The sequence below is a fragment of the Quercus lobata genome, chromosome 5, assembly GCF_001633185.2.
Source record: "Quercus lobata isolate SW786 chromosome 5, ValleyOak3.0 Primary Assembly, whole genome shotgun sequence".
NCBI classification, from domain to species: domain Eukaryota; kingdom Viridiplantae; phylum Streptophyta; class Magnoliopsida; order Fagales; family Fagaceae; genus Quercus; species Quercus lobata.
Window position 1 is genome coordinate 52867379 of NC_044908.1, and position 11473 is coordinate 52878851.

The following is an 11473-nucleotide window of genomic DNA, read 5'->3' on the forward strand; positions in this document are numbered from 1 at the left end:
ACAATAAATAATCATAAACTTCCCATCAATAATAATAATAATAATAATAATAATAATCATAAACTGATTCTCAAAAAAAAAAAAAAAGAATAAAAAAATTTAGAACAAAATGAAGCATAACAAAATTCTTCCCTTAAAAAAAATACACCTTTTATATTTATCTTTCTAATATTTAAAAAAAATACAAAAAGAAAATAAATAATCTATTAGTCACTTTTTTTTTATTTTTTTATTTTTTATGAACCTAATCTATTAGTCACTTGAGGCTATTTTTTTTAATGAAAAATATGATTTTTTTTTAAAGTTGTTAGTACTAGTAGTTATTGTTATATAACGTTTGTATTCTAAATTTTATGAAAGCTGAGTTAATTTTTTAAATTTATCTTTAGGTATTTTTTTTAAAGTGATCTTTACATCATTAAATCATTCTTAATTTGATAATTGAGTTCCCAAAGTATAGAAAAGTGAATAATAAATGGTCAATCTCATTATAAAAAAAAAAATACCACTTCACATGTACTATGTACCTGTCAATAAATTTTTTAATAAAAAAATATAACAATTTTTTTTTTTGAGAAAAAAAAAAAAACAATTTAAAGTGGTAACAAGTTGTACAAAAATATAACAATTTTACAGGGTTATTTTCGACAATATAAAAAAAGGTAAATACCATTATACCAAAAAGCAAAAGTAAAAAAAAAAAAAAAATTATATTCCAAATATAAACCAATCCACACGTCTCATAGTTAATTAATACTAAAGTCCTTAAAAGCTAAAAGTTATCCTCTGTTTTAAAAAGTTATTTTAAAAAGTTAAATAAAAATAAAAATAGAAATAGAAATATATATATATATATACATATAAATATAAAAAAAGGAAAAACCCTTAGGCCTCACATTTCACTCTTTTTCTCTCAGCACAAAAAAAAAAACACACACACTCCTAAACCCTCTTTCTCTCTCTCTATTTGAGTTTTGCTACGCTATTCTCTCTCTCTCTCTCTCTCTCTCTCTCTCTCTTCCTCTTCGTTCTAGCAATTGATCGGAGGAGGAGATTTCCTCGGTGCCCGATTTAGTTCCGGTAAGTTTAATTTTCGAAACCCTAAATTTGTTTGTATTACATGTTTCATATGTGTTTGTTTTTTGAAAATTTTTTTGGGGCTGTTTTGGTTTCCGAGACGCTATATGAAACAATTAGGAGAAAAAACTACATGGGTATTTTGAATTTTTAGGGTTATTGAAGAAACAATGCTTGCGCGAGTTTTATTGGGTTAGATTTTTCGATTGTTTTGGAATTTTCTTTTTTGTGAATTTTGAAATTACAGGAAGTGTTAGTATTTGAATTTCCATCTTTGTCTTTCTTATACTAAATTTCATATCAAAATCAAAGGGATTTTTTTTTGTAGTAAAAATCTAAGTAAGTTCGTTGCTGTAGTTGAATTATCTGTTTCAATTTTTCGTGTTTCTGATTCAATTGGGTATTTTTAGATCGAAACCCTAATTCTGTTATTCTAGGTTATCTGGGCTTTCTAATTATGTTTTGTTTGCTTATGTATGAGTTTATCATTAATGTACTCCTGGTTTAGAATTAGTTTTGGGTATTTTTTTTTTAATAAATAAAAAGTTCTATTAGAAGAAATAATGCCCCAAGTACACAGGATCAATACTAGTAATACATCACAGCTAAGACCCAAGTGATCAATTAAATATGATAAGTTTTGGGTATTTTGCTTTATACTCACATTTCATGTTCTTGGTGAAACAACATAATTGTCTTGAACAAGTTTTGGGTATTTTAATTTAGTATTACAATTCATTCTTATTTGCTAATTGGATATTGATTTTTTTTTTTTAATAAAAATTTTATTTTTATTGTTAAGTTACACACACTGTCATGTTCTTGAGTCCATAGCCTGACACTCTGTCCCATTATTATGGTTGGAGGAACTGCATTTTGAGGTAGATTTTAGTGGCAAGATGGTCTTCCGATTAAGTGTGTTGTGTGTGCTATAAAGTATGAGATTTGAACAATTTTGAGTTAAGAGTTTCACTAGACATGCATGTGCATTGTTATTGACTTATAGCGTTTCTTTATTTTAAAGCGCATATTCTGAGAACGATTTTGCTCTCTTAAAATGATTCAGACGGAAGCCACTGTATTATATGTCTTAGATTAGCGAGCCATTGATTACTGTCATTAGGAGATAAGTCATTAATGATAATTAGAGATTGAACACCATTTTCTTGTGCATTCATTGAATTAATTATGCTATCAAAATTAACTAATCTCTTTCTACTTATAGAAAAAAAATCATATTCCCTTATTAAATATCATGCTAACTTTGAATTTATACTAGTGTCATGTAAATAATCTCTTCTGGTGCTTATCTACTGCAAAATCTTTTGCAGGAATCGTTTCCTTGCCTTTTTCCATAGTCAAGCATGACTTTCCTTTGTTAGGCACGGCTGTGCTTAGTTACAGTGTATTGAGGTCAACACCTGAGAATTGTGAATTCTTGACAGTGGCCTTGTTCGATTCTTGTGTCACTCAATATGATTGCATTTGAAACCATAGTGCCAAACAAAGAGCTTAAAGTTAAATTCTCCTCCAAAAGAATAGAAGGAACTACTGGGAGGCAATCATTTGAGCTGGGGCAGCATCTCTCACTTGGTGAATGGAATGAAACTACTGTAATTTGCAGTGGAAAGAAGTTGGATTCTAAGGCAAAGTCTTCTATGCCAGGGTCCAATAAGCGTGGACCCTCTGACTTGATAGAGTGTCCAAGGGAGAAGCGGCAAAGGATGGATCGTGGTGTGAGTTTGCAGTGTTCCACCATTCTGAAAAAGCTGATGACTCATCCAGCTAATTGGCCTTTTAAGAAACCAGTTGATCCTGTGGAATTAAATATTCCAGATTATTTCTCGATTATATCCAAACCCATGGATCTGGGAACAATAAAATCCAAACTGGAGAAAAATATCTATTTTGGTGCTGGAGAGTTTGCAGCTGATGTTAGACTGACCTTTTCTAATGCGATGCTTTATAATCCTCCTGATAATGTAGTCCATAAGATGGCGGTTGAATTAGAAAGGTTTTTTGAGTCAAGATGGAAACCTTTGGAGGAAAAGTGGAATCGTGAAAGCTCAAAGGTAGGACAAGGAAAATTTTCAAGTGGAAGAACGAAGGAGACTAAGGATACAGGACAAAACATTCATAATACACCTCCTTTGCAAAATAATTCATTGTTTAAGAGCTCCATGTCATCCACTGAAAAGGTCAGAAGGAGCTGTGATGGAAGAGATGTTGAAGTAAGTAATATGTTAAAGTTATTCATGATCTGGTGTTTAATTCTATTTGTGTAGTAACAATGAACAAGCTACAAATCTTTATTTGCTGTTTAGGCATTTGGGTTTTCCGGACTTAAACTAACTTATGTAACTTAAGGTGGATTGTAAACTTAAAGTGGCAACCTAATGTTTTTTTTTTTTACCTATCAAAAAATAAAAAAAAAGGTTGCCACTTTTTCTTATTCCCTTTTCATGTGTTTGTATTCCCCTTAATCACAGTAGATGTTTTCTGTTTTTCCTGAGTTGTGTTTGTTCTGTTAATTGTCACAGCTCGCCAAGACGGCCCAGAAGTGCACGCAGAAGTTGTCTGGAAAAGAATTTGTCAAAGGTATGAACTGCTGGAGTGTACTTTCTGCATTATTAATTTTTGCAGAGTGTATTTCTGCTTTGTGGCTCTTTATAGGAGCTAATTGGCAATTTGTCTTATAGGCACTGACAACGGTAGCAGACATTCTTATGGTTCTGTCAATGCCAAGTCTCCATTGAGCCCGATTGCACGCAAATGTGGTAGATGTGGCAGCACTACATGCCAATGCAGCATTTCGTGTAATTCAACCCATGCATCCTCAAGTGGTTAGTTGATCTTTCCTTTTGCTGCTTCCTTTAGTTATCCTGTACTCAGTTGGCCGATAGATGTTCATTTTTGGTCCAGATTTATCTGTCCAAAGATCATTGGACAGAGATCATCGTTTATGTGGTGCTGATGCTTCAAGACAGGTATGTTTGACATTATTTTCATTGATGTCATGATTATATTTTCTTATTCTTTCTTCATGTGTGTGTGTGTGTTGTGTAATATTCCACTCGATCAGGATAGTTGTTTTCAGTTGTGTCTGAGTTGTGTTTGTTCTGTTTGCAGGCACAGCTTGCCAAGACAACCCAGAAGTGCACACAGAAGTTTTCAGGAAAAGAAATTCACAAAGGTATGAACTATGAAGTGCCAGAGTGGACATTCTGCTTTTACGGCTCTTTATAGAAGCTAATTGCAATGTGTCTTATAGGCATTGACAATGGTAGCAGACATTCTTGTGGTTCTGTTAATGCAAAACCTTCATTGAGCCCAATCACTCGCAAATGTGGTAGATGTGGCAGCATTACATGCCAATGCAATTCTTGTGATTCAACCCACACATCCTCAAATGGTTAGTTGATCTGTTGTTTTGCTGCCTCTTTTGGGTATCCAGTACTCAATTGTCTGATAGATGTTTTATATTCGTTCAGATTTATCTGTCCAAAGATCATTGGACAGAGATCATCGTTTATGTGGTGTTGATACCTCCAGACAGGTACGTTTGACATTATTTTGATGTTGTCATGAATATGTTTGGGAGTTGAGAGTTTTTGGCCATGGGTTGAATTAAAACTCTCTATCAAATTTTGGATTTTCAGTCAAAAAGCATGTCGGTATCCCAAATTAGTAAGTCAGATCCAGATTCTGATGGTGAGCGACTTTTTTCATCTGACTATTAATATGTCATATTTGACCTGTTATTTTTCAATAATCTGAGTATTGGCACGCTATTGGTGATGATGTGAAGGGGCTGTAAGTGCTTTGGATGATGAAAATACATGCCTTAGTTCTCAGCTCACAGCTCCCGCCATAGATGCTGCTTCCCAAGGAGGTCAGTAATGCCTGAATAAAGTATTACTTGTTGCCATTTGACTTGGCACATTAACAGCCAGTAACTTTGCTTCTTCCCTGTTTGTTTGTTATAGGATGGAGTGCTCCAGATTTTGCTGTACAGCTGTCACCAAAGAAGGCTCTCCGTGCAGCACTGTTGAAGAGCCGCTTTGCAGAAACTATTCTGAAAGCCCAACATAAGACACTTCTTGACCATGTAAGATATACTATATGTTTTATTTGTAAAAAAAATTCAGATGCCTAAATTAGTACAATCTCATCATGTGATTTGATATCCTATGGTGCTCTATGTTTCCAGACTCACTTATAAATGCTAATTTTTTTTTTTTTTGGTTTATGATTAGGGTGACAAAGCTGATCCTTTGAAGATGCAGCAAGAAAAGCAAAGATTGGAAAGGAGACAGCGTGAAGGTGAATTTTGCAATTTAATACTTGCATTATGTGTAAAGATTCAAATGCACTATAGTTTTGTGAGGATCATGAGGAGCTTTGACCTCAGTTCTGAGGGCATTACTTTGACTGTGTAATACACACTCTGCAATGTTGATATGGTTGTTTGTATAAAACAAGTTTGCAATCTTTGCAGTGTTGTTGTATATCCCTAGTTCATGAGTTCTGGCTCAAATGGAGCTTCTTTCTCCCACTAAGATTAGATTGAGGATGAGGTCACGGGCTCAAAACCCCTTGGGTTGGGTGTGCAACTTTCCAATAAAAAAAATTGTATAAATCCCTAGCTTGTCTTATTATATTATCATTGCATGATTGGATTTATAGGTGTGCAGTCTAGAAATTTTTTAGCTTTTTTGGACATTGATAGATTTGTTGTGGTTCTCTTCTCTGTGCTTTATTCATTTTGACGTTTTCTTGAAGTTTCTTATAGCTAGAGTGGACTTCATTCCAGATTCGTAGTTTTAAGTATATCATGCTAGCCTTATGAACAAAAAATCAAGTGTACTATGGTATATCTGTTTTTAAGGATCATGAGGAGTTTAACCTTATAGTTCTGAGGGCAGTATGTTGACTGAGTAATGCACATGCTAGTGTATTTTATATATTATGAAGGATGCAATATTTCTTTGAAGTTCAGGTTAGAACAATGATGTGGTTGTTTGTATTATATCCCTAGGTTTTTCATATTATGTTATATTGCATTATTGGATTTATACTTGTGCTCTCCAGCAATTTCTCAGCTTATGTATTTTAAAGATTTTCATGGTTCTCTTTGGTCTATGCATTTTTACATGTTCTTAAAGTTTCTTATAGCTAAGAGTAGGTGTCACCTCAGGCTTTGCAGTTTGTGTATAAACTGAAGTCACTACCGAATCAAATTACAGTCACTGCTCATCATATAGCACAACTAGTCACTGGATATATGTGGGCTTTTTGTGGTACCACCACGGTAACATTGCTGTTTGGTTAGGGAGGTAGAATTGGGGGTGTGTGTTGGTGGAATAACAAAAACAAAAACAAAAAGAAAAGATCTGACTTTGATACTACAGGCTGTATCTGAAAAAGGTAAGTGGAGGAAAGGGTTGGATTTGCTTTAGTAGTCAAACGAACGCATAGAAGCAGTTTGGGGTCTGTCTGAGAATTGGTTGTCCGTCTTTGGAGTAGGCTGGATGTGGGTGTTTTATCTTGTAGAATACAAAGACATTGACAGTATCTGAGCATTACTACTATGAATAATAAGCAAAATATTTAATGTCCATACGCTGGATATTGGAGATTAATGTGCATGAAAAAATTGGTTTGGTCTTTATTCAATTTGCTTGTATTCTTGGCTACTTGGTAGTGATTACAGAGCTATTTTTCTTAGCATGCCACTGTTTCTTTATCCGAATGATTGATTTTATGTAATTTGGTGTGGATGGTGTAAAGGGGCTTATTGAAGTGACAAATTATGTCGGGGCTTGCAAATAGGACTATATCTCTGATTATGGATTTTTACTTGCAGAGACGGCTAGGATTGAAGCCCAAATTAGAGAAGCTGAAGCTGCCTTACGAAGGAAGGAAGAGGCTGAGTGTAAGCAGCAGCGGGAGAGAGAAAGGGAAGCTGCTCGAGTTGCCTTGCAGAAGGTTTATTTGTCTTAATTATTTTCTACAATTTTAACATATAGACTTTGATTTTCTTGATTATCTGGGACTTCTTTCTGATGTTTCTCTCCCTGCAGATGGTAAAAACTGTTGATTTTGAGGAGAATATGGTGATCCAAAAAGAACTTGAGATGTTATTTGGCTGTTCAGTATCATCTCGTCTGCTCCATGGATCTTTCACTCGAACCCAATTAGAACAGTTAGGGTTATTTATCAAAGACGACGATGATGATGAAGAGGAACTTGATTTTGATGGGGAGGAAGGGGAAATTTTTTCGTGACATCCGACTCCTCTTTCTATTCAACAATTGTATATAGTTCTTTTTTCCAGCTCTGCTTGTTTATATCATCATAGTGGATGGAAAAGGGGCATTGGTTGTAAATGACTATTTTTTTAGGGGGTGATACCCTGATAGGGAACTAATAGAAAGTTAGTGTTTACAAAGTATATAAGTTGCAGTTTTAAACATTTCATTTTTATAATTGGATCTCTCATGTTTCTATTTAATTTAGACAAAATATTGCTCTATTAAAGTTCAGGTTATAGCAGATATGGTTGGTGTGTGGTGAAGAGAACTTTGACAAAACTTATAATTGGATGAGCGTCGTTATTTGGAGCTACATATAACGGCGTATTTGCAACCAAAAAAAAGAAAAAAAGATTATGGCATTGTGAGACCAAAAATGAATGAGGCAGAGAAAAGCAACGATTTTTTTTTTTGAGACACTAAACTAATTGTCATTGAACATCATATAAAGATCATTAAAAAAGTAAAATTTTGCACTGTAAATTCTTTAGCAAAAAGCAGAAGAGCCTGAGATAGCCACAACTGAGTCTAGAATCCTAGAATAAGCCTTTTGAAGTGCCAATAGTTGTTGCTCTGGGTAGAGCTTTCGTTCTTATTCCAGAAAACATCTTGTATCCTCTACGCATCATCCTAAAAACACTTAAACACACACTAAGCAGATCATGCGTTGTAGCGATTCTTAGCAGCTCTGTCAAGTTTCTTTGCATCATCCTGAAAGATCAGAACCAAAAATTTACTTATGTTGCACAAAAACTATGACAATGAGCCAAACAAATATGGAAAATCAATTTAGTTCATTCTTTGAAAAAAAAAAAAAAAAAAAAAATTCTTACATGAAATATAAATCCTATGTTGTCATTGTAATCAAGGAACTCCTTCCACTGTTTCCCAATACTTACCTGCAGCAAAAAAAATTGACATGAACCATGCACGTTTAATCAGAATCAAGACAATCATTGAAAAAGCAAATGGCGTTTCAACCACGCTGGATAATATCAAATAACATCTTAGATTGACTTAGGAAGCACTAAGTCAATTCCTAATAATGTACTAGCAGAATAATATTGATATTATCCCAACATTTCAAATGATGAAAAAATGGCAGGTCAAGTATTTACCGAAATGGCAGCTTATTCTTTCCTCTTACTTATAGAATCATGGAATTGTTCGGGATGAAAGTTTAGGGTGGTGGAAAAGTGTAATTTTCCCTAAAAAGAACAAGGAGAAAGCCAGGTGATCCTATGGGCTCACTCAACTGCTCCATTTAGTATCAAACTTACTGAGTACTTGGATTCATAAGACAACTATTCCAAACTTGCACATATAACATTTCTTTCTCTTCCTCTACCTTCTTGCCATCCAAGTAGAGGACTAAAAGGGGGAGAAATAAAGGAATAGACATAGTAAAATATAAACAAAGGATCTATGTTTATACTCATATATACAGAACCAAAGTTGCATTTATAATTCAGCATCCATATGAAGTAGAATAAGTTAAGAAGTCATCTGGTGGGTCCAAAAGAGTAAATGTGAACAAATAATGCATGCAATACAATGAAAATTCATGTTTTTTTGCTTAATAACCAGTTACCTGTGCAGCCTCATTTGTAGCATTCTTCGTCCATAGAGATATTTTTTCCTGCCTAGCTCTGACATTGACAACTGCTCCACAAATTTCATCTCCATGATCAAATTGTTCTCCAATCATTGCTAGCAACTAATACCAGCACATTCAGATAATTAGATACCACATAAAAGGGTTGATACAGAGTTTAAATCACTAGGATGGTCTGAAAACATACTGTATATAGCCAACAGGTATCAGATTTCCCTCTAGAAAAGCTTAGAGTCCACTTCCCTCCATTAGCACAAACAGGGTCCTCCCATTTTGGCTCTATTTTATCCTTAAAACAATAAAAGTCTGCTCCCACAGCCAACTTGCCAGGATGATGAATATTGTTGTAAACGCTGTATACAAAATAAATTTTGAGGCAAATTTGTCAGTCATTTGCCTGGATATGATGAAGACACCAGTAGAAAGACAAGAGGTATAACATACAAAAAGGAGAAAGAGTGATCAGCAATCACTGCATCAATAAGGATATAAGCACACACATTCCTTGATAAGAAGTTTTTACAAACTATGCCTATGCTTGAAATTTTTCAAAAGTTAAAATTAATGAGGTATTCTCTATTATTCTCTCAGCCAGTTTATGTTTTATACATATGCAGAAAAATGGAATCCTCATTCCAAAACCAAAAGGAAAAAAAAAGGGTCAGAGGGGTTTACATGATTCACTTGGTATTTATATTGGTTTTCCCATAAAATGAGTAAAAGAGAATTTTCTCAAAATCATAAATTTTAAGTACGAGATAGATAAATACAAGGTTGAACAAGTTAAAATCAGAGTTTGAATGCAAGATCCAAACAATAATCTACAGAAAATACAACCAATTCACTTACACATTTAGCAAAACCCAAGAGGCAAGAACCTGTTTGTTCACATGAAAGAATCAAGAATGCTCCAATTTCTCCTAAGAGAAAGCTATATGTATTTAACCAAGAAAAATGTTCCACCAAAACGTGTCACATGTAAAGCATTTCACTCCATTGAGCCAATTTTCACTTTCTTTTTTCAACGCACAACAGATTATCAATCAAGAATTCAAGATCATAGTATAAATTCAAGATCCACAAATCTTCAGCTAATTTATTCCCATCAAACACATCAAAAGCCAACAAAATTATATAATAAAAAAAACAATTCTAAGCAAAATCACACTTTTTTCTTTCTTTCTTTCCCCTTATTCAATAAACATAAAGATCCAAACTTTATGATTTTCTGAGCAGACAAACAAAAACCCAGATAGAAAAAAGCAAAAGAAAGAAAGCAAAACCTCCAGAACTCCTCGACTGTAGAGAAGGTGTAGATGGGTCTCATGGAGCTACCCCAAGCGGCTTGCTTGGACTTGGCAGATGGGTTATCGAACCAGAAAGTCCAAGAATGCTCAAGAGGGTGAGTCACAGCTGTCGTAGCTGAAGATCCCTTGGACTCATCTTCTCCCCCAGCGATCTCTCCCTCTTCAAGCTCATCCTCTTCTTCTTCCTCCACAGCTCTCAGGTTTGGGTTTGGGTTTGGGTTTGGGTTTGGGTTTGGAGCAGCGTTGGTGTTGCTCTGTTCCTCCAAGGTTCCGGGCTTCACAGTCTCGTCTGCCACCATTTTCGTCTCTCAGAACTCGTTTGTCTTCCGGTTTCTCTCGCTGTTTGTTTTGTGGGTTTTGGTTTCTTTGTTCTTGGTGTTGGGTTTCTCGGAATTCACAGGTAGAGAGAATAAGAGACGTGTGGGTTGTGTTATGTATATGCTATATAGTACTAGTTACTAGTTAGTTATAGACAGTAAATGGGTTGGGTTGGGGTTGGGGTTGGGGTTGTGTTGGTTTTTGATTTTTGATTTTTTGGGTTCAATCCAGGACCATTTTATGAGTATTGGGCTTGCTTTGTAACTTTCAGAGAGATTGTGTTTGTAAAAATGTGATAGTTGATGATTGATACTTAATTTCTCGACCCAATGTAAACTCATTCTGGGCCATTTTTATAATTAGTGGGCTTCCTTTTTTGAGTTTCTGAATCATTTTGGGCCATGATTCTGACCCTGATTTGCTTCTGAGTAGGCAGTTATTTTCTCCTATATTTTGAGGCTGTACTTGGTCATGATCATGTGGAAATTAATAAAAAAAATTTATGTTTGTTTTGAATGGCAAGTATAAGTACTCTCTCTGCATTTATGGAATTGATATTCGTGTTCGTTTGAGTTGAGTAAACACTAAACAGGCAACTTTTTCACTAGGTTAATTAGACCACTGCCTAAGGCCCTCAAGTAGAAGGGTGACTCCAAAATTTTGGAAAAAATGTAGTAGTTGGGAAAAAAAAAAAAAATGGGTTCAAGAAGAAACACTAAAAAATTTGCTACATCCTTTTGATCCAAGAACATGAAGAAAATTCTTTAGTTTAAACAAAGTCAATTGTCCCAAAAATAACATCATTAACCTCTAAACAAACCAAAATTCAATCGGATAAAATA

The 11473-nt window shown here is 34.5% G+C and overlaps 2 protein-coding genes across 2 annotated transcripts; one reads left to right on the top strand and one right to left on the bottom strand.

Moving 5' to 3' along the window:
- Window positions 1-948: 948 nt before the first annotated feature.
- LOC115989255 (transcription factor GTE12) lies at window positions 949-7591 on the top strand. The gene is made up of 14 exons (XM_031112925.1): window positions 949-1080; window positions 2409-3308; window positions 3618-3675; window positions 3777-3920; window positions 4000-4064; window positions 4207-4270; window positions 4349-4489; window positions 4569-4633; window positions 4737-4788; window positions 4886-4969; window positions 5064-5185; window positions 5334-5400; window positions 6944-7065; window positions 7161-7591. Exons 2-14 carry the CDS (start codon window positions 2553-2555, stop codon window positions 7362-7364), a joined length of 1944 nt encoding a protein of 647 aa, XP_030968785.1. The 5' UTR covers window positions 949-1080; window positions 2409-2552; the 3' UTR covers window positions 7365-7591.
- Window positions 7592-7781: 190 nt separating this feature from the next.
- Window positions 7782-10756, bottom strand: LOC115989256 (eukaryotic translation initiation factor 4E-1). The gene is made up of 5 exons (XM_031112926.1): window positions 10290-10756; window positions 9194-9359; window positions 8983-9108; window positions 8225-8290; window positions 7782-8102 (listed from the first exon to the last, which is right to left on the bottom strand). Exons 1-5 carry the CDS (start codon window positions 10610-10612, stop codon window positions 8052-8054), a joined length of 732 nt encoding a protein of 243 aa, XP_030968786.1. The 5' UTR covers window positions 10613-10756; the 3' UTR covers window positions 7782-8051.
- Window positions 10757-11473: the final 717 nt, after the last annotated feature.